Below are 23,321 nucleotides of genomic sequence, written 5' to 3' on the forward strand. Positions count from 1 at the left end.
TTTTGGAACATGGGACAACTATGCGTAAAACGGCAGTGTAGCTATATCAAATTACGTTGGGCATTACCGGACATCACTACTTGCCATCAGCTGACAGCTATTCACAATTTAGGCGCATTTTTCATGAACAACAACAGCAGCAGCAGCTGAATTGTTGAATCGATCCTAGTTTTGTTTGTGGTCAGCTGCGTTTTATTTCTCGAATACTCAACAATGTCCATGACTACAAGACGCAGCACGCGCCACCGTTTATGTGAAGTAAAACTGGAGGAAGTGGACAACACGAAGGAGAATACAACTCCCACAACACGGAAGGGTCGTCCCCGGAAGAATGAAGACATTGTTGAAGAAACCGAGAGTTCGCCACCCAAACGATCCAAAATTCGTTCGAAGAAGGAGCCAGATGCTCTGGATGTGGAGGATGAGATCAGCGTGAGTGCGGTTGGGAGTCTGCCCGAACGAGAACGTGAAACCGGCGAGTTAGCAAAATATATTGAGGAAATACTAGCAGAGAATGGATCCGGGAGTTTATATATAAGGTAATTAAAAGTAGCACTCAAGTTAGTGAGTCATAAAAAAGCGATTGTGAATGTTTTCAGTGGTCCTCCTGGAACAGGCAAAACGGCGACTCTTACGAAAATAATCAGTGATCACAAATTGGCCAGCAAGATTCGTATGGTTTACGTGAATTGTACTGCAATTAGTAGTGCGGGAGGCATTTACAAGAAAATTTGCGAGGAGCTGCAACTTAAGGTTGGAGGAACAACTGAGAAGATGTATCTCACTGCTATCGAAGAGTATCTGAAGAGGAAGCACAAGACAATCATGCTAGTTTTAGACGAAATTGATCAATTGGCCAGTAGTAAACAGACTGTCCTGTACAATATTTTCGAGTGGCCCGCGAAGCGGGGCTCGAGACTCATCCTGGTGGGAATTGCAAATGCGTTAGATTTGACAGACCGCTTGTTGTCCAGACTGCAGTCCAGATGTGAATTGAAGCCTCATCTGATACATTTTCTTCCATACACAAAACAGCAGTTGGTGAACATTTTAAAGTCCAATTTAGCGGAAAATGAAACCGGAGATCTGTTTAATGATGCGGCCCTGCAACTGCTTGCTGCTAAGGTTGCTTCCACATCGGGAGATGCACGGCGTGCACTATTCCTGGCAAGGAGGCTGGTAGAATCGACTGATAACGAATACCGGCAGCAGAAAAAGATATCTTCAAAGGACCCTGTGCTGTCGGATGAAGGGAAAACCGTGTCTCCACCGAAATCTGTCCAGATTCGACAGGTTGTCACTACCCTAAACCAGGTCTATGGTTCAACCCAAAATATGGAGGACGACGAGGCGTTCCCGCTTCAGCAGAAGATACTTGTTTGTGCACTACTTCTGCTGCTGAAGGCTGGGAAAAGTAAGGACATCACAGTGGGTAGATTGCACCAGGTTTACAAAACAGTATGCGCAAAGCGTAATCTTCTTTCCGTGGATCAGACTGAGTTCATAAATATTTGCTCGCTGGTAGAGACGCGTGGGATTTTGCGGATACAAGGAAAAAAGGAACCTCGTCTGAATCGCGTACAGTTACAATGGGATGAAGAGGAAGTGCATAATATTCTGAATGATAAGCAACTCATCGCTAGCGTGCTCAGCGACACGTCGTGTGTGGGGAAATGATCGTGAGAAAACTAACTGCCATATGAAACTCAACTTTTTGAACTAGTAACAAATTTTGGAATAAACCATTTTATTTAAGGAAAATCCCTCACGAGTCGAATGCTACTCATAATAAATGCCAAAAATGACGACATTCACAAAGAAATCCGGTGTTTCGAATGCATAGGTAATGTATCCATCCTTTTCGGCGTCCCACAGGAAATGCATAGTTGCCCTAAAATCTTGATGGAATTTATCTCCAACGGTTACCCACACAACGGTTCGATAGCGATCATAGCGGCAGCGTTTGATCGTATCCCTCAAGTCAATGCTCAGATTTTCTGCCAATCGTTTGGCACGTTTCGGATAGTATTTGAGATTTTGCAGAAATGAATCCAGATAGTGATGAACAATCGGTTCCACTTCGTCGCGGTCAAAAGGGCGCCGCGATTCCAACAGGTAAGTATTTTGAAAACGTGGCGATTTGTACTGAAAAAATATAATCCTGGAGGATTTGAAAGAAACAGTTGGAAGCGAAATTACCAATGTGCTTCGCTGACTAGTCCATCGTCGGGGGGCCACAGACGGAAAACCAGCATTCATCAGTCGGTCATAAACCTGGGCAACGGATTGTTTCTTCTCAGTCTAGTAAATAATAATATTGCTAGAAATCAATAATTCGCATAGTTCGAAACAAAATCAATACTTACACTGTTCGATGAATCCTGCATGTCCTGGCTTCCACGGGGATCGGGGAAAAAGGATTTGCGCTTAATTTGGACAGAGAGGATAATAAGGTTGGTTCGATTGAAGTTCGAAATAATGATTACACCGATACCTTTTCCTCTTTTCGCCTTGTGTAGCCAGCCGGTTCCACTATAGCAATTTGTTTCTTTTTGGCGATTTTCTCGAGCTCATTCTGATAGGAAACAACGAACAATTAAATTAATATTAATGTAGGCGTATTTTGTTACAGACCTTAGTTCCAGATTCTGTGGCCATTCCGAACTAATGTAACATAAAATACCCAGGACAACGGAAAATTATGGACTGTCAGCTGAAAAAAAGACGCTATGAATACTAGATGCCTTCTTTATCGTGTAGAAGTAGCAACAGTACACGATTCCGTTACAGCAAACTTGGGGCCTGGTTGGTAATTGACTGGACTAAGCGTACCATCGGTACTTCGTGTACCTGTAAGCATAAAATAGACCACATTCGTCCTTAGATTCTTGTCCCCTAACTACTACCTCCCCGCTGTGCCAACCCTGGTGGGATCTTAGTCGTGTGCTGACAAAGAAGGACGTCTATCCGAGCGTCTGTTCATCATGAAGGTGCGGCTCAAAACTGCGTCCGTTCCCCATGTCAGGGGCGGTTGATAAACTGTTTTCGTGCTAGCGGGGACTTTAAAAAGAGCTGTGCACGTCGGTCCTCCGGTGAGACAGGGGCTTGGTGCAGGCCCTGCAGGCCATCCGTAAAAAGGAAACGCACAGAAAAAATCACGAATGAATTCGAGACAGGACAATCCCACGGCTAAACCCACGCAAAGAACACGGACTAGAGATTAGAAACGCGGAACATGGAACTGCAAGTCTCTCAACTTTCTTGCGAGTACCCGAATTCTTTCGGATATATTGAGTGCTGGCAATTTCAACATCGTAGCGCTGCCAGTGTTGTGCTGGAAAGGTTCGATGGTGTGATCGTTTCGAGATGGTTATACCATCTACCAGAGCTGCTGCAACACACGAACTGGGTACATCTTTAATCGTGATGGCGGAGATGCAGAAACGGGAGATTGGCTGGTGGCCGATCAACGGAAGTATGTGCAGACTGGGGATGCTGAGCCAGCATTATCAACGTCCACAGCCCTCATCTAGATAGCACCGGAGATGATAGAGAAGAATTCTATACGCAGCTCAAGTGTGAATACGATCGTTGTCCAAAACACGACATAAAAATCGTCATCGGTGATTTGAACCCTCAGGTCGACCAAGAGGAGGGATTCCAAGAACATGGCCATACGTAGATCCTTCTTCCAGCACAGCCCCCAGTACCGATACACCTGGAGATCATCTCAGCAAACAGAAACACAAATTGACTACGTTTTGATTGACGGTCGGCACTTTTCGGATATCATCGACATAGGAACCTATCGTGGCGCTAACATCGTTTCAGATCACTACCTGGTGATGGTCAAACTGCGTTCTAAACTGTTAGTCGTCAGTAACATAAAACACCAACGTTCACCATGGTATCACCTACGACGACTGCTACAACATACTCGCAGCATCTTGAACTGGATGCTGCCCCCTCGATGAATGCTGGGACATCTTAAAAGCAGCGTTTAGCAGCACAGCAGGTACTGTCATCTGGTATGAACAACGAGGACAACGGAACGAATGGTTTGAGGACAAGAAGGATGCAGTCATGCTGCAACGAGCGACTCGACAAAACGTGGAACGATACAGACTGAAGCGAAGGCAGCAAACACATCTCTTTCGGGAAAAAAAGCGCCGCCTGGAAGAGAAAGAGTGTGAGGAGATGGAGCGACGATAGTTCTCAAGAATCGCGGAAGTTCTTCAAGAAACTAAATGCCTCGCACAAAGGCTTTGTGCCGCGAGCCGAAATGTGCAGGAACAAGGAAGGAGGCATCTTAACAAACGAACGCGAGGTGATCGAAAGGTGGAGGCAGCACCACGATGAAGGTTGAACGATGAGCGTTGAGGAGGACCCCCGACGATGGGTGAAGTTAAGGAGGTCATTAAACAGCTAAAGAACCACAAAGCAGCTGGTAAGGATGGCCTCGTAGCGGAGCTCTTCAAGGGAGGTATGGTAAAACTTGTAAAGTGTATACAGCGGTTGATAATCAGGATCTGGGACAAAGATCAGTTACCGGAAGAGTGGAAGGACGGGGTAATCTGCGCCTTCTATTAAAAAGGAGACAAGCTGAATTGTGGAAACTATCGTTCCATTACAATCCTGAATGGTGCCTACAAAAATCTGTCTCAGATCCTCTTTCGCCGTCTATCGCCAATAGTAAATAGATTTGTGGGAAGTTATCAGGCTTCGTTCATGCCCGGTTGCTTGACTACGGACTAGATTTTCACACTGCGGCAGATCCTTCAAAAGTGCCGCATCTTCGTTGACCTCAAGGCCGCGTATGATACAATCGACCGACGAAAGCTATGGAGGATCATGTACGAACGTGGCTTTCTCCAAAAGTTGATAAGACTGATTCAGGCAACGATGAACGATATGCGGTGCAGTGTGCGGATCTCAGATGAGCTGCCGGAATCATTTGAGACTCACAGGGGACATCGACAAGGCGAAGGACTCTCCTGTCTGCTCTTCAACGTGGCGTTGGAAGGTGTTATGCGGAGAGCGGGCGTCAACATGCGGGGCACGATTTTCAACAAGTTTAATCAGTTTATCTGCTTCGCCGACAACGTAGAAACAATCGGAAGAACACATGCGACGGTAGTCGACTTGTATATCCAACTGAAACCTGAAACGACACTGACACCTCACTTAATCTTTTTGTGTTTATCATCGTTGTCACGGACATTTGCGTGTAAAAATAAACTCCGTGAAGTGAAAAAGTCCATTCCCGTTTATAAGAGACATGTCAGTTGCATGATTTCGGGCGTTTGAACATTATGTCGGTTGCATAATTTCGGACGTTTGAACGCTATGTAGCTAAAATTAATATAGTGTATGAGATAATATTCCATTTAATTAAACGTATGTTTTAAGGTGGCCGTACACTGTTTGCCCGGAGGTCAAATATTTGATATTTTTTGACAGATAAGGTTTGATTTGATATTTGTACAAACACTATTTTGTTTGCCACTCTTCAATTTTAAACAGTAGTAAACAATATCAAACACCGAACATGGAAAAAAAATCAACTGAAATATCCAAGGTAACCTAACCATGTACCGACAGGTTCGAAGAACAGACTGAAAAAATATTTTAGGCATCCAATAATTGAATATTTGCTTGTCGTGTTTTGTGTAGAATATATTTGATCAGTACACGTTGACCAAATTTTATCTGTCAAAAAGAGTCAAATATTTGGCTTCGGTCAAACAGTGTATGAGCACCTTTAGAATGACAAGTTTGCGATTATACCTCGATGATTCGGTATTTCAATGCCAACGAGCGTTAGTCTGCTGAATCAAACGCAGGTTCAAAAATAAGGAGGAATACTTGGTTGCTCGTTAATTATGTAGTTGTGGAACATATGGGAATGTAATTTTATTTTATCTTTCTATAAATTACTCTAGAGATAAAACATGACTATTATATACAGGCAAACCTTTTTTTTTGTGCGGGGGATAGGGACCGCACAGAAAAAGGCACAGAAGGGTTGTGTCCAAGACACGACCGCATAGTTCACGTAGGATTCCGTTAGGCTATCTGCTGCATGCTGATTATGGATATGTTTGAAAAATTACATTGTTAAAGTCTTCGATAATGATTTGGGTCCGTTTTGTCTGGTTGCTAGGTATTGTTTGTTCACTCCATTAGTATCCATAACCGAATGATAATGATAGAAGGATGGTGAGTATCACGTACCAAAGCCGCCCTCTGTGGTCCTGGACGAGATGGCTCTTTGTTGTATATGGATGAAATAAAGAAAAAAATGCTCATCAATGTAATATAAGATAAATATAATTATCGAACACAAGTTTACTCACCAGAACAATGTTACTTTAGTATAGAGAAAATATATTTGAAATGGAAAAGATAAATTCATTCATAATTTTTTATTTTTTGAGTGTTTATTCAACCCATTTCCTTTTTGCTTTAAACCCAACGGAACACGATGCTACATGTTTCAATGCAAATATCAATTGGGCTAACAGCACCCAATACGATATGTAGAGCATATGTGAAATCACTTTTTCGAATATTCCTTAATTTTTCCAATTTTGCTCGTCGCATGAACTTTCCTTTGGAAAAAAAGAAATCGTTTCATATTTCAAGTCATTTAAACACAATAGCTACCATATACAATTTTACACTTACAGTTGTGCTAAAAGTTTTACAACACATGATCGGTCATTGATATAAAATTTCACGAAGCAACCAACAAAAAAATTCAAATTTAAATTTTATTTATATTCTATCAATCAAAAGTTCTATTCAGTTCATTGAAACATCATTCTTCCATCAACCCATCGAAAGATTCTGATTGGAACGAAAAAACACTCGTTCTTCGCTCCCAACTTATTCGCCAGCACGTATGGAATCAGCAATGCCCACGCTAGTTACAATGAGCACTATTCATTTGTGCGCGTCGTTAGTTAAATGATCGACCACGAGGGTATTTACATGCCGATTTCCCCCAGACGCCTTGGATTTGAAATCTCTGTTAGGTAATACATATCGGTGGGAAAAAAGCTCCCCCTACTTATGCAATGCCGATTTCCCCCAGTCAGCTTGATTACGATGTCTCTGTTAGGGAACACATTTCGATGGGAACAAAAACTCCTCCTACTTTTATGTGTTTGCAATGCCGATATCCCCCAGGCAGTTTGGTTTTGATGTATCTGTTAGGGACCCGCCGCATGTGTCGTTAATTTCGACCAATCAGAAGTGGGTATTTCCGTTAGGATAGGGGTTGAGATTTTTAAATTGTTCGATACTTAGTTTCATGACATAAATTATTTTATTCAATGTAAAAATTTGTTATGGAGTGCCGATTGATTGACGCGAAAATCTAATTAATCCATCATGAAATGAATGAGCAATAAGCATTTAAAATTGGACAATTTCACGGTGCGCTCGATTTTCGATTTACAATTTGTACCCCAATATGTTCCCGAAAGACGTAATCCTACGTCAAAATCGTGCAAAACTTCACCAGTAGCTTCAAAAAAACGTGTTCGGTACACATTTTAAAAAAAAACTTTTTTGGTAAAAACTGCTTTCGCACCTAGGACAGATTCATTTCCACTTCTACCTATCACCTGTCAGCCACCTCGTTTTAGAGATGACGTTCCCTCCTCATCCTTCCGTATGTCGACTTGCAACCATAGCCTATGCCGGGTTGGTTGACCTTCTCGTAGAATTTCCACGTATCGTTGACACGGGGCAGCTGTTTTATTTTTATGCGACCAGATCCGAACCAGTTATGGTCATTTTCTCTATCATTTTCATATATATCCTCTCTAGATCCAAACAATTTATTTTCATTTCTGCATTCGTTTGTACAATTTCTGAGGATTTAGTGATGTGTTCTAATATTATCTGATTTCACACTAAGCTAGTGATAGTTTTCAATAAATCCACTAAACATAGCTAAGCTTCCTTTATACCCTCCGTTACAATAACTTATATAGTTTAAACGCGCAAACATATCTACACGGTGCCCCTTGAGAGAAAAAATAATCATTACCCGGAGTCCTTGGTTGCGATCTGTATAGTAAAACTACTCCCCCCCCCCCCCAAATGTAAAAGAACAAAACAACGAACTAGCTAATCAACCACGAATTAATCATGGCGTTCAGTATCAAATAGTCATAATATTTGCAATCTCTTACAGCTAGAAAAACGGACCGAATGCTCCGCTTCGCTTTAGATTTAGTTTAACAGTAACTTATGTTTAACATTATGAATCACTTCGCTGTAACCATAGTCGTGTGTTTATGGTAAGTTTTTGTTTGTTTGTGTATATATAAATAGTCTACATTCACTACAATCGGTTACAACTCTTCCAATATAATCTAACATTATTAGATATAGTTTTTCTTTTTAATTCATATTATCACCATTTAATTGGTGGACATGAACAATATTACTAATTTTATGATATTTATGATTAGTTGTACGGACGATTGAAGATGACTGGAAACGGAAATTTGTGGCTTTGTTTAATTTAAATAGAAGCATAAATCTGATCGACTAATGGAGATGTCCACATTGCAACAATTTTTAAAATGAGAAGTATGGTTTGTTTCGCAGGAGTACTATTTCTTCCGTTTCGTCCTTCTGCGATTGGTGCGTTACTTGTAGGAAGCTCGCGGTCATGTGTGTTCCTTCTCTGTGAATTCCAGCTGAGATAGTGTTTTCACTACCTCACCTCGATGAGCTGGAGAAAGAGCCTGACATAGGCCAATCACTGCATCTATTGCGATCTCGGGGCATTCCTGTGATGATATAGCAAAAAAAAATTAGATCAAGTTGTTGTGAGGGCAGAATACGCCAAAACTTACCTCGAGAGCCTTCTGTATTTGTGAGATTATTGCGTCCTTCTTCACAGCGTAAATGTTTCGACTGACCGTAGAGTCGGTCTTCTTCTGGTTTTCCAGCCACTCAACCACGGGTTCGTTATTCTCCCATTGATAGCCCTACAAATAGAAGGAAAAAAATGTTAAGTTTTGGCACATTACGTGATCATGAATGGTCGATGAATCTTATCGATAATCTCATTGATCCCAAGAATTTTCATTAGTTCAATCAAAGCTTCTATTAACACATTGCGGACTGCTCACGAGTTTTCTCGTGTTTCATGTTCCGTCTATTACGGATGGATCACGAAATAACCCGTGTTTTCTTCACTTGATGGTTAAATCCTTCACTTGATGGTTAAATCCTTGGTCTGCAGAATCTAACAAGGCCTACCGATGGCTCGGCTTCGTCTCTTCCACACCGAAGGAAACGATCTCTTTCGTGGAATCTGAACAAATGAAGCGTACAAGTTTTCCCCAAAACGTGCGATTCTTAATGTGTTAAGGTTTCATAAGCTTGAACAATAACATAAGCCAAACATTGTGTGAAAACTTTGCCATGTTGAACACAGTCATTCGAAATCATTAGTTAGTTCTACCAATAAGTCGAGCGATTTGTTCGGTTAAGGTACCACGTCGATTTTCATGCTTTTCGTGTGTATTTTTGCATCACACACCATATCTTTAAAAGAAAGAAACAAACGAAAAACAGTTTCTATTCACTATTTTGTCAACGTGTTGAACGGACGTGCATTTTATTAATACATTCTCAGAATACGCACCAATCAAGCATAGTGCAAAGCTTGCATTGAACTCCTCCTTGTGTACAATCTTTTGTTGCAATCACAGATATCGACGACCCGCCCAGACATTCGACTATTCAGCCATTGAAATGTGGTTTCCTCATAACCTGTGCCATTGATAGACAGGAAGCATTATCAAAAGCACCTTCGATGTCAAGAAACGCACATAACGCAGTTTCTTTTGGTTAAATAGGTGGAACCTACGATCCGTGTTTTCATCACTAGCTATGTGTTACTATAGCCAGCCTCTTTACGAACACAATCAATCGATACGTGGTTACAAACAACCGGTTTGGAAAATCGTTCAACAAACACTTTCCCGTCGAGGAACTCACCGTCGCGTTGCCGTCCGCCGAAGGGGAGTCCAGTGGTCCCAACTGCATCTGTTAATAAAATGATAAAGCAGTTGCCCCCATTTGGTCTATCTCCTCTTCTCGACATAGTATTGTAATCCCCACCTCCAAAGTCGGTCAATATTCTTGACCTCCAGTACTTCCAAGACTCTGGGGAGAATGGCGAACCGACGAAAGCAGGAAGTTGGAAGTTCTGACCAGGAATGGGAATAAACACGTATTTCGCAGAGGAGAGGTGGTAGCTGAAGCCAGGATAAATCGCAGAGATGGTAGCCCTGGATCTGGAGAAGGCGTACAACCGAATCTGGATTCCACTAGTTCTGAGACAACATCATGCTGAATTAATTTGGCTACACTTTGTGAATTAAATCGTAACAAACCTACGAGGTAAAAGTTGGGAACAACAGTTTCAGGTGTCTTAGCGAAAAAAAAACTGGTGTACCTCAAGAATCCGTCTTAGCCGTCACCATCTTCCTCATAGCTATGAAGCGATTAAGCCTGTTTCGGATACTACCGAAGGGAGTGTGTCTGAATTAGAGAAATATGAAGAAAAAAAATTGTTTTTTTTTTCAAATTTCTAGATTAGAATACCCTCTTAAAGAACGCAACATTGTGCTAATTTCAAATCCGACCGGATTCCGGAATAAGGGTTTATTTTACCGAAAAACACTTGAAGGGACTTATCTCAATATGCGATTCGTTTCATAAACGCGACGAAAATACATATTTGTAGCGAATTGTAAAGGGCAAATCATTTACAAGAATGTTGATTTAAAAAAATTCTTAGCAAGTGAATGTAACCCCGAAGCAGGTTTTCGCTCGAAGAAAGTTATGGCTGGGTCTGGTAGGACTGGAAGAAAATCTGTATCATGAACTTCTACCAAGAAACTAGTTTCGATGAATTTCAACAAGTACTGCTAGCGGCTGAACGTATGAAAATCAACGATCCAGAACGCTTCTAGGGCACTTCTAAAACTCCACCCGCCATATTGCATCTTCAGATTATTAACTGTTAAGATTCTTGTAAGAACTTCAACTTACTGCATAGCATAAGTTCTGAGAGGATGGAATTCTCAAGTTGCATGAAGGATGCTGAAATATCCAGGAAAAAACGGTGCATCTATGATCGAAGAGATGTATGTCTACAAAAATATACTTTTGGTTTTTTTCCTTAGAATCGGCACGAATTAAATAAGGGTTGTATGTCAACGGAATCATCGACCACGATGATACTGCAGATGTTTTGTTTTTACTAGGGTCATTATAGTCATCAGGCATTACCGAACCTGTGAAAGCGAAAGTCATTGATGTTTAGACGAAAAAATTCAGTTTTTAAACAAAGTGCTTGATTTCATTGTCTGATGTTTTGAAAACTCAAACAGCCAGCCAGCTTTAATAAAAATACTCGAGAATAAGCTCACAACCGATATTTTAAAATGGATATGGAGATAACGTAAATGGAATTCGGAAGAAAATAATAATAACGTAAATGGAAATCGGAAGAAAATAATGAGAGCTCCCGGACAATGTTGAAAAAAATCGAAGATTTCAAGATAAATCGTTACCATTGCTAAGGCTATAATTTTTATCAATAAACATATATAATGGAAAATAGATACAAACTTGAAATGAAATTCAAGTGAAAAAAATAGAATTTCTTGATTTTTTCCTCAAAATCGGAGGAATGTCCACGTGGACAACAGGGGGAGGGATATAAGGAATGTCCACGCTTGTCCACGAAGGGGGAGGGGGTGTCTAAAATCATGCTTTTTCTGTCCACGTGGTATATGGACAGCCCCTTCTGGCAGTGGTGGGGAACATGCATAGGGCACCACGCATCAAGATCCAGGCAGTTACAAATAGTATCGGTAAACAGACTGTCGATCGATGTTCCACTTTCGGTGCAAAAGAGTGATCACATGCTGTTCATGAACACTGAGTTTGCAGTACGAGAGTTAAAATTTACAACAACCGCATCTCCCGCCGTAGAACGTCGAAAGTCCTGAGAGGGGTGGTCTGCTGCAATCTGAACTCCATGGTACTGAGATAAAGAAGAGCCAAACCTCACCGGAGTAATAACCAAATGATCCATTTACTGGTTACCAAAGCTATCATCTACAGTCGCCTCACCTGCGGTCTCGGAATGTCATGCCTGGTCAGAGATAAACTCCTAAAAATTATATCTCCGATTTACAACAAAGCATTGTGGATTATTATTGGCCTGCTACCATTAACACCAACTGCCTCGGTATGTGCCGAAGTAGGGGAACCTCTGTCCCGATGGACGTGGCGATAGTCTCCAGAACTTCGAGTTTCCTCACTAAAAAACAGCGAACGTGAGGAGACGCACCTGACTGTCTTAGCAACCGAAATCTAGCAGAAGATGACACAGTCCAACCTTTCACTGTTTGGGACCAACGACCCCGACGGATAATACCATCAGAAACAACTTCCGAGCTGGGGCGTGCTCAATTGGTCTGAAGCTTTGTCGAACAAATTAGTATGAAAATTTTTTCTTGGCGTTATTTACCTACTAGAAGTACGTTGTTCTGACCCTAATTTAAACTATTTTGTATGAATTTTCAGATATTCTCACCAAAACATACCATTATAATATAAAATTATCTTTAGATTCAATTTTTGTATGATTTGTGTTCATTACTAGCAAGCAAAAGTGATTTTCATTTACATAGAGTACTAATTTAATTTGGGAAAAATAATTTTCATTCATAATTTTTATTTTAAAAGTGTGCTCATTTCTTCTGCAAACCCATATTGTCATGCCTACTCCCCCATTTCGTAATACGAAGCTCAGTGTCGTCAACGCGGATAGAATAATTTATGACTAGGGCAAGAATAAGCGTATCTAGGCGGAGCGTGTGCCCGAACAAACCTCCCTCGTTCACCCGTCTGGTTCAGGGCTTGGAATAAATAGTTATTTTATTATTTCTTCAGTTACGTCCTTCTGGTGTGAGATAAGGCCTTGCCCAAGAGGCAACATAAGGAAAAATCCTGTATAAAAGAGCAAAATTGTTACTGAATAAGGCACTTTCAATCAGATCACGAATACAAAAGCGTCGTGACTCTCAATCCAACTAGGAACGCAGGAACTAGAGATTGGCGAGCGCTCACGAACCGCTCATTTGAGCAGGTTCATCAGAACGAGCGTACAATCCACGGTTCTCTACTAACGAACCGCTTTTCGGAAGAGTCTTGGCCAGTCTTGCTAATGGTTACCATCGTATGACTATTCATGGAGACGTATGTGCTGTGTCATTGATGAACATCATAACATGAACAGTCAAAGTACCGTCGACCCAAAAATGTCATATTTCGTTTTTTTTCTCGTTTTATTCATTAGCTATTCCTCGTCCCGTAATTAAACAACAGTGTTCACGGGGAACGCTCAACGCTTAAAACGTTCATTCAACACATTCGCACTTGACAGGGGAGAGTTTTTCGGTTGCTTTGATCTAAGTAATCCGTCTAAATATCATCCGTCGTGTATGGATGTGTGAGTGAGAAGGTAGATGAATGCGTGCAGCTACGCTTGAATGCACATACTGAGCCGTGACTTTCGCGCAAGAGCGACATTGAGAGAAATGTCGACCGTTTACAACACTGGTCTTGGCTCAAAAAAGAGCCGCTTAAAAAAAAGCCGCGGTTCAAAAAAGAGCCGCCCAAATGAGCCGACTCGTTTGAACGAGCGGTTCTGAGCTGTCACTAAAATTAACCGTTTTGCCCACTTCTAGCAGGAACGTCGTGGATTCCAACGAATCAATCTGGAAGTATCGTCATCAGGGTGACCATATCTACAGGATAATCTGTATTTCTATTTTTCAAGCATTTCAAAACTAGGAATCTGCAGCAACAGATTACAGATTTTTTGGGTTTCATACAGAATATACAGATCTTTAAAAATAATCATTAGTTATGGCTTATTCTGAATATCGGTCACGCAACGAAAATTGTCCAATTTCGGAGGTTATTGAACATTTATTTTTTGATAGATTCATAATAATAATAAGTCTTGAAAACCATCAAAACATTAGTTATTGTCGTTCGTATTCTCTATACAAAGAAGCTTCAGGCGAACGATTCAATGCTAACGAGTGGCATTATGCATATGCCACCATTTTTTAGCATTTATTGAAAGGTTTTTATAGTTATGTTTCGCACACCTGGAAACCACATTTGGTGCTCCAACGAAGAATCAACACACTGACAGCCACCCATGGAATGCAATGGAATTGTATGGAATGCGTTCAATATGCCTGACTCGGCAGTGAGAAACACTATCGACAACGTCAGTATTCAATGGGATAGCTTTTGTAACTAACCTCTGTTGCGCCCATGTCCTCCACGAACCATCGCCGCAGCATCGATTGTGCCTGCCCGACCGAAAGGCTGTCCTGAGCGTCCAGGATTTGTTTGATAAAGTATTCCTCGAGCAGTAATCTCCGTAACCGCCAGTAGAAAAAGCCACGCGAACTTCGCCACGGTACAATTTCGGAAATACAACCCTTCTCCAGCATTCGTTCGGGTGTGTCATGAAGATCGGCGAAGTGTACCGCCACTGTATGATACACGTGCAGCAGCGAGTTCACACGCGCCTTAATTTGGTTCTCCAGCTCCGCCTGGACCTCTTTGTTGTTACTCGCGTCGTTCATCTTTTGCTTGAGCTGAATTATTTAATAGAAAAAAACACGATAAGAAATTTTGTAGCGCCATATAGCGAAACAACTTACATCCAAACAGGTCGGGTCCAGTCGCTGGATGGCTTTAACGAGATCTTTCTCTTTGAATTTGACTTCGACGATACCTTCAGGTTCGAGAACTCCGGCACGAGATTCCGGATCGGCGTACGTTTCCATATAGCGAGGATTAATGGTTGGGTCCAGCACAGCCCAGGCTCCTCCACGAAGTTCCGCATTTGGTGGCAGGTAAATGATAACCGGTTGCTTGTACTCACGCAGTCCATCCACAATGTACGCACCAAATTTAACTATCTGCTCGTACATGTCTACAAAGAAAGAAATTGTTAGACGAAAAAATTTGAAAAAAATAATGGAACGAACCTTTCTGTCCACCGGAGAATCCTCTCCAGTTGGCCAAGATAATCAACGGCAACTCCTCCCGGCCAAAATCTTTGATTGCTTGTGCCGTCTTGTAGGACGAATCGGGGAACCACACCTGGCCAGCTTGTTGGAATGTTTTCGCCTCCGAGTCAAGATTCGCCGGGTCAGCGGGAATGGTTAGCTCTACGGTTCTTGTTTCCACCGCGATAACACCAACCGGGATGCCTCCGAGTTTGGCCCTGCCAACCACCACGGTTTGTGCCCACGGTTCCATGATTTCTGACCAGGTGCCACGATCGAAGAATCCAGTTTCCCACTCGGAAGGATTAGCTGGATTCACTCGACCGGCTAGCATCCAACGCGGATCGTACGGAGCCTTGGTGGGCATGAAACCCACCGCTCTATCAATCGGATCGCTCGCCGAAACGATGGGCAAGATTCCACCTCGTACATTCGGAATATAAGACAGCCAGTAGAGTATCGTATAAACACCGTCCAAATCCAGGGCCTCTGTCTTGTGAGTTACGCCATTGTTGTACATAATCTGGATACCTCCAAGCTGATTATTGGAAGCGTACACCTTTCTACCGAGCAGCTTATTCAGTGCAGCAAATCCCGTCAGAATAATGTGGGAGTTGTCGATTTGGATTACACGCTGGCCGAGACGCACCAAGTAGGAACCAATACCAATAGTTCTGCAGGTTACCATCGATATTGTAACCACATCCTCGTACGCTCGTGATGTTTCCCCAGCGATCATACCAGCGTAGCGCAAGTTCTCTACGCCCAATCCGTCAGTTTTTCCGATGATGTCAGTGATTTTGTAACGTGGTTCACCTTCGTCCTCGATCAGAATAGCACGCACAGAAGTCGTATTGGCAATCTTGCTGTAATCCTCCGTTGTCAAGTAGAGATACTTGAACCCTTTTTCCGGTTCATCCGGATCCTCCCAGGCGACCTTGAACAATGATTTCACTTCTTCAGCCAAACCAATGCGGGCACCGCTGTTCACCGAAATATAAATCCTTGGACACTTTCTCTCCCGAGACAATTCCGATGCCTTGTAAAACAACAGATCCTCCTGTGGACCAAATGATCCGATAAAGTGCGTCAGATCGTTAGCTATAACCACGATCTCTCGTCCATCCGGGAACTCTGGTGTCGCAAGCACTATTCTCCACGCCACCATTCCGACGCTATTCTCACCGGGTAGACGTTGTATTTCTTCTAGTGTATTACCCTTAAGGACCAGCTCGTTACACACGAGTAGAATTTTTTCCGGCATTCTGATATCCTCGTTGGGCCTTGCCTTGGAGAATTCCTTCCACAGCCGTTCAGTCATCTGACGGAACATGTCGGGAATGTCGTACACATATGTTGTGCCGTTGGATTGTGCCTGGAAGCGTTTCTGCTGGAGATAATCTTTGGTCATATAGGGCGATGAAATCGGAAGCCCATTCAGAGGTCCCCGACGATTACCGTACGCCTGGAATTTGATCACATGCGTCTCCGGATCGGTCACTTCAGTGTACATTGCTATGTCTAGAAAGTATCCTGAATCGTTCGCGATGCAGAGCCGCACTGAGGTAGTCGGTGATTGAGGTGTCGGACGAATAACCATTTTCAGTTCAGCCTGGAGCACCCGAAGTTTCCACAGCCGGGGTCCGTATCGCATCACCATCTTCGTCACCGATTCCTCAATTTTACCCGGATCCATTATAACGGTCGGGACGAAGTTCAAAAATATATGATTGCAATCGGTTCGCTTCGCTTGCGGATGGGAGAAGGCGACTTCCAGTTCGTCCATTGCTTCGAGCAGTACACGTTCGCCTTCGTTCTGCAGGTACTCGAAGGAGGCTTCTTTGGTAATCAGATCCGAGTGGCGGATGATGGAGCGAATGAAAAATCGGAAATCGGTCACTTCCTGACCTTTGGGTACCTTGGCGCGACCTAGGTAGAGGTGCATTTTTTGGTTGGCCGAAGGCAGCGCTTCCAGATCGTACGTTCTCATGCGGTTCAGTTCCAGCTGGAAGGCGCATGCCGGTTCCAAGTGACGATAAATGCGATCTTCCTCGAAGTTGTCTCGTGATCGGTAGGTGAAAAATTTGGGGAACTGACGCCTAGAGAAAGGAAAAAAAAAGCATTTAATACATCATCGGAATAGTTGATTTTTGTATTGAAATACTTCTTCAAGGCCGCAAATGTTATTCTTCTCACCCTGCGACTGAGCAACTCTTCGCGGTGTTGTGCACAAAACGAGCCGAACAGATGTTGCATGTGTAGGTCATCCATATCACCCGTATCTCGCAACGCAATGCTCAATATGTGAATTGCTTCCGCTGGATGACCTGAGAAAACAAAATCATCAAGATGTATATATGTGATGTTATTTCTCAAGCATAACATGGTACTAAAGCTTCATTCAATTAGAATCCGGAATCACAAATACAGTTGTATCTCGGGATTGGTTAAAGGTTCAATCAAATATATTATATCAAAATGCAAATAATTTCTTGTTCTTTTCAGAAAAAAGTATGGAAAAAATAAAATAAAGCGGCCATTTTATTCCACGATCTCTTTATGTCTGCGGTATCCCGAGTCACGTTGGGACCGTTCTTCAGTTTCCGCATGTCAATTGATCAATACTTTTCGATTGGGCAAAATTGAGAGTAATTTGGAGCATTTAGGCCTTTTCAATGGTGTTACTGAAGCACCTCTCGACTGTAGTGACATAAGTTTTAAAGAGCCAAATTCTTAACGATGTTTTTATTACTGTATAGGTTAGATAGGGGCAATAAGACCAGGTGGGGCGTTTGGGCTTGTTATTCAACCAATGACACTTACTTCAAACAATTGTGTTAGGAATACTCTTATTGAGTATATTCGTGAAAACCGTATTCAAATTCAATTGTTTTATAAAGATATTGAAAGAAATCCCACACTTACTGATTATCATGAACACCATATCAACAAAATCAATAAAATCAGCTTTGTACGCTTCATACTGCAATTTATGACCCTTTATACCAATTCATACTGGTAATATTTCTGAGTGTTTCCACTGATTTATTGCGCTGCACTGCCTTTTCATGTAAAAGATCAGTCCATTTTTATTGAGCGTGAATGTACGGGGCGGAATGGGCATACCTGCTCGGGGCAGGATGACCAGGTATTTTTTTTAAACATAACCTGTAGATATAGCTGTAAAACTTTGTAAAAGCTGTAAAATTCATAGTTGGAAATAGCTAGACGTGGAATCATGGTGCGGAATTACACAAGGACGTCCAATCTTAAAAAGTGGTCACAGACCAGCTTGAAAGCGCCAATCGAAGCAGTGAAAAGTGGTACGACATGCAGCCTTAGTTAATTGTGTCCCGCGAGAAACACTCAAACGTTGTTTACGTTGTGCAGATCCTTTGCAACTCCAGCTGTTCGGGTCATTTTGTAACGTTTTTACATTCAAGATGTGCGGGGAAAGAGGCAGATGAGCGCTATAACTTCAACTGAACGCTGGGTGCTGAGCACGGAATAAAGATTATAGAATCTCCCACAGGACATCCTATGTTGCTATTGTGGGAAACAATTCGGTTCCTCTACGAACGGCGATGGATAGAACCAATGCTATCGATGCCACTCGTGGATACATAACTGCACGGATATTCTCTGTTCCTGCGTAAACTTGCAGTACAAACATTTTGATCAGATTGTTATTTTTTGTACATGCAAACTGAATGAAATTGAATGAAATATACGTGATAGTTGCAAAATAGAATGAATTTTCCTTTTATAAATTTGTTACGTCAATTCCTAGCGAAAATATACTTAAAAGATTGAATCAAATAACATGGTCATATTGCCCCGCATGGTGGCCCATTTTGCCCTGTAGTGCTCTCGATCGACGGAAATGAAACACATTTTTAAACGTGTAAATTTTCCACATAAACTATTTTAAAAGCATATTCATACAATGTACATCGATTAATAAATTTTCAAATCGTGAGGTTTTAACATGTAGTATAATTTATAAATGATCCTACACGATTTAAGACATTTCGTTCTTAGGGGGACCATATTGCCCCTATCTACCCTATAAACATTTTCCTTAATTCTTTGGTTAATAAGGTAGGAAACCGATCAATCGCGGTCGACTTGATTTTAGAAGGAAATTATGACAATGTTGATGATAACATTGAATTCTTAAATCTACTCGTATATCATTTCAATTTATTCTACTGTTAATAGGAAGGGAACCAATTACTCGCAAAGCAAGAAAAGTAGGATATAAGAATATCGCGGCATTCACACACGATGATCGATAGCTTCGAAGAAAACATATATTTGGGACATGTAACATGGTCTAATCGAGCCTAATCTGGCACATTGGCCTGTCTTCCTCTGGCCCGAAGGAAGTTTTCTAAATTCGATCTGGCGACAAGATACACCTCGCACGACCAAACAACGTGCTCGATGTCGTAGTAATCTTGGCCACAAACGCAGAGTTTGTTGACGGCAAAATAATATACGAAAGAGTAGCGCACCTAACGAACAGTCATTGGACATGAGTTAAGAGATGGTGCGAATAAAGTCCAAACTTTTGAACCACACCTTTGCGCTGCTAGTTAGCGATGGTATTTTAAGGACTGAAGGATAAAATTCATTGAAGGCGATTTGACGCTGATAAATGTCGCCTTCAATGTCATAGCATGATCGGTTTACCCAAAAGTTGAAACTTTGATTCTACTGGTCTATGATTCCTAGAAAAGACGTCTATCTCTGTTTTCACCGGGGAGTACTCAATCCCTACGACGGGTACCACTTCATCATCTGCTAGTTGTCTTAGGATACAATTTTCTGTAAGGCAATTGTCAATGTCACTTACGTAGAAGTTGTACAAGGAAAAAGGTTGAACATGAGTCCTGGGGGAGGTTCATGTAGGAGACCCGACTTACTGCCGAATCTCCACGAGAAAAATTCAAATGCTTCTCGCAAAGCAAGTTATGTAACATGTTATTTAATAGAGATCGCAAACCCCGAGAGTGCAATTTGTCTGAGAGAAACTCTATTGAAACCTAATGAAAGGCTCCCTTCATGTCCAAGAATACTGAAGCCATTTGCTTTTTTACGGTATAAGCCGTTTACATTTCTGAAGAAAGCAACACACCCTTTGCACCTACAGAATCCATATTGTGTATCTGAGAGTAGGTAATTTGTTTCAACCCATCGATCAAGGCGAAACAATATAGGAGGTTGTGACCACATTGTTGACGTAGAACTACGCTGTTATTTTGTTACTGTCATGCGAAACCAAATCACACATGCAACATTTTCTTGGTGAGCCGATGATAGCCTAGTTTGATGATTCCCCAAACAATTGTGTAGTTCAGAACCTTAATGGAATGGCGTCAGTTTGATGTAATAATTGCAATGCCAGAAACATCAACGACTAAGTAATTTGGTCGCGTCCACAGCTCAATCCGAAACGAAGACATGTGATTACGCAAAACAAGGAAGAACAAGCGATGTTCATTGCTTCGTATCTAGAACGATACTGAAAGTTTTCCTCAGCGAGATCCAGTATTTATGCTCTAGGCAAATATTCCCCCTCGTTCTTCGTTCTTCTTCTTCTTCTTCTTCTATTCTTTGTCCACGGAGAATTGTAATCATTTTCCTTCGTTCACATCTTCTTCTTATATTTTGTTTATGGAGACTTTAAATTTCCCCTTCGTTGATCGCCGATAAGCTGCTTATTATAGACGACATGGGTAGGGAAGCCCGCAAATAATAAATGTATGGGAAGATGGAAATGCTTCTAGTTTTCATCAATTTAAATCGTTCACACACAAGTGATTGTAATATATGGCATAAAAAACAAATCTTAGGGAATTTCCGATTCGTTTGGTATGTAAATCGTCAAAATCCGTTCGCGGCAAAAATAGTTATTAACGTTAACTTTATTTCATAAAAAAGTTTTCTGATTTGGCACGCTTAATGAAAGACGTAGTTCTACGTCAAAAATATCATTTTCTCCAACAATTTCCGTATACAAGACTGCATTGCTATTGGGCGGTACAAATTGAAGTCGGTCGCGGGTTTTCCGGATTTTTGAATAGCTACTGAATGCTTGAATAGCCTGAGCAAGAGAGAATTCTACCATAGAAACTCGGAATCAAGATTGCTTTATTCGTTGAAGAACGATTTCTCATGTTTCGAGTAACTTTCCCTAATTTTCTATAGACGTTTCGCGTGAAAAATCTCTTATGAAATTTCGCCAATAAGCAGTTTTTTTTACGTCCGATCAAGTTTTTAAATTGATTCTCAAGAGCTAAATACGTTCGAAAATTGTCTAGGGTTCCACGTTTCCGAAAAGCTTTAATTGTTAATTGAGGTACGTTCGATTTTTTCTGATAAAGCTTGGAACATCGGCTATCTCACGATGAATTAGGAGACCTCCAACAAATGGTGGAAATTGGGATAGATATCGTTTGAGCGCGAACCGCGCTGTCATAGATCAAACGAGAAAAACAGTTATACGCCTAAAAAGAAGCTAAACCATTTCTGGAATTGATGGCTAGAGCAATCGCTTCTACATATTCTTTTCAATCAATGTTTCTTGTGAGATCGTATGCCATGTTTATTGATTCAGAAGAATTCAACCCATTGGTGGTAGAAATTGTGATTGACAAGTGATCACTACCGTTGGAATCCTGGATTACATTCCACCAACAATCTAACGATAGTGAATTTGAGCAAAAAGACTATAGCCAAACTCTAAAGTGTTGAACAATATTTAAAAAAAAAATTATACCAAGATCAACCTTGACTTAGGAAGGAGTAAGCACATGTCAGCAGCTGCTAAACGCAGCTCTTGGAAATCAATACAAGCTGGTAATACAGAGGCCTTCGCTTCTGATGTTTGCATGACAAGCAACAACTTCAATCTCTCCAATAGATGGAAGGTCAATTCTAAAAAATGAGTGGTACTTATTGATCACCTCAGTATCTGTCATCACGGTTCAAGCGTATAATATTAAAATCGTTTCGGACAGAGCAAAAATATCACAATTAATGTTATGAATTAAGAATTAACCTATCCATTTTATGGATAACTCCACTGTAAAACGGTAATATCTCTGACTCTATTTAAATTAGACATTGAGAGAGAAAGTCATTGCAAGGAGGGGTCATGTTTAATCCATTGTTTGTAACGAGAACCTTGATTTTATGTCCATAGCTGCGAATCCCTTGGCAAATCAAGAACCTTCAGGCAAATTTATCAGCGGATAAGAAATTTGCAGTTCTGGTGGTGGCCTTATAGAATTTCAGGCCTGGGATCTGTCTAAACTCCATCTTCACGTACGTTTCGTCATCCATTAGCATGTACTTCGTCAAAATCTTGTTGTACAACTTTCGAGGGCATCTTTTGGCCATCAGATTTTGCTTCAGCGTCCTGTTTGGTTGCTGGCAAGCATGAAAATCACGATGGGTAGAGTTGTTTTTTTTTGGCGATTTCGTAGTCCGATAGTCCCGGGTTTGTCATAAATGTTTTCAATACCTTCAACCTCAGTCTCCAATCGTAAGTTCAACTACGATGCGTCCTTTGATTCATCCGAACAACAGTTTTACGTTCACGGATGCGTTTAAGCACATCGTACACGGTCGATTTAGGCACTCTTATTTTAGTACCTGACCACGTCGGATTTTTAGTGTGTGAACACATATTAAATTTCTCCTTTCGGCTTCCATCCAGCATAACTTTCTCAAAACAAAAGAGATCAATATGAAATTTTGAGTGTTGAAAGATATAGGTTTTCCATACAATTTGTTGTCAATAGATTTCAGATACGCCTACTACGACCGCTGCTATAAATTGATCAGTGATCCCGGATTCTAAATGTTTCAAGCTGTACTTACTAGAGGTTCCTTCCGTCTCCGCGGGTCGACTGATAGGCTCCGAAAGGGACACGTTAATTGAGGTACTCATCCGACGATCCGAATCGCCGGCATACATCGCTTCCATCATCTTCGGATTGACGAACGCTGGCGATGCGAAATCCTCAAGCAGGTCCAGAATTTCATCCGAGTACTGCGTGAAATGTTCGAACGAATCGAATGCTGCCATGCAGCCTGTACGCATGAATGAATCCGTGATATTATCAATTTCAGTTCCATCTGGTAGTAACCTGAGAATGTAGAAAT

At 41.5% G+C, this 23,321-nt stretch overlaps 3 protein-coding genes across 6 annotated transcripts in view; 1 reads left to right on the plus strand and 2 right to left on the minus strand.

Annotated features, from left to right (window-relative positions):
* Nucleotides 1-118: 118 nt before the first annotated feature.
* LOC129770839 (cell division control protein 6 homolog) lies at nt 119-1,812 on the plus strand. The gene is made up of 2 exons (XM_055773947.1): nt 119-539; nt 600-1,812. The coding sequence occupies exons 1-2, from the start codon at nt 214-216 to the stop codon at nt 1,675-1,677; spliced, it is 1,404 nt and encodes a 467-aa protein (XP_055629922.1). The 5' UTR covers nt 119-213; the 3' UTR covers nt 1,678-1,812.
* LOC129770840 (dynein light chain Tctex-type protein 2B-like) lies at nt 1,718-6,205 on the minus strand. Of its 3 annotated transcripts, XM_055773950.1 has the most exons (7): nt 2,907-6,205; nt 2,776-2,850; nt 2,635-2,713; nt 2,495-2,575; nt 2,367-2,426; nt 2,200-2,301; nt 1,718-2,145 (listed from the first exon to the last, which is right to left on the minus strand). In XM_055773950.1, exons 3-7 carry the CDS (start codon nt 2,656-2,658, stop codon nt 1,780-1,782), a joined length of 633 nt encoding a protein of 210 aa, XP_055629925.1. In that variant the 5' UTR covers nt 2,659-2,713; nt 2,776-2,850; nt 2,907-6,205; the 3' UTR covers nt 1,718-1,779. The 3 variants fall into 3 exon arrangements, with proteins under 3 accessions (XP_055629925.1, XP_055629924.1, XP_055629923.1); XM_055773949.1 differs by having other exon boundaries at nt 2,776-6,205; XM_055773948.1 differs by having other exon boundaries at nt 2,635-6,204.
* A 1,626-nt stretch (nt 6,206-7,831) lies between these two features.
* The window catches only part of LOC129769593 (acetyl-CoA carboxylase), a 51,918-nt gene continuing 36,428 nt past the window's right edge, over nt 7,832-23,321 (minus strand). For both annotated transcript variants that reach the window (XM_055771957.1, XM_055771958.1), the window contains 7 exons: nt 23,037-23,305; nt 17,311-17,473; nt 15,126-17,245; nt 14,796-15,070; nt 14,388-14,729; nt 8,877-9,011; nt 7,832-8,810 (listed from right to left, as the gene is read on the minus strand). In XM_055771957.1, coding sequence (XP_055627932.1) covers nt 8,688-8,810; nt 8,877-9,011; nt 14,388-14,729; nt 14,796-15,070; nt 15,126-17,245; nt 17,311-17,473; nt 23,037-23,305 — 3,427 coding nt within the window. In that variant the 3' untranslated portion in view covers nt 7,832-8,687. The remainder of the gene's footprint in view (nt 8,811-8,876; nt 9,012-14,387; nt 14,730-14,795; nt 15,071-15,125; nt 17,246-17,310; nt 17,474-23,036; nt 23,306-23,321) is intronic.

This window comes from Toxorhynchites rutilus, chromosome 2 (genome assembly GCF_029784135.1).
Source record: "Toxorhynchites rutilus septentrionalis strain SRP chromosome 2, ASM2978413v1, whole genome shotgun sequence".
Taxonomy (NCBI): domain Eukaryota; kingdom Metazoa; phylum Arthropoda; class Insecta; order Diptera; family Culicidae; genus Toxorhynchites; species Toxorhynchites rutilus.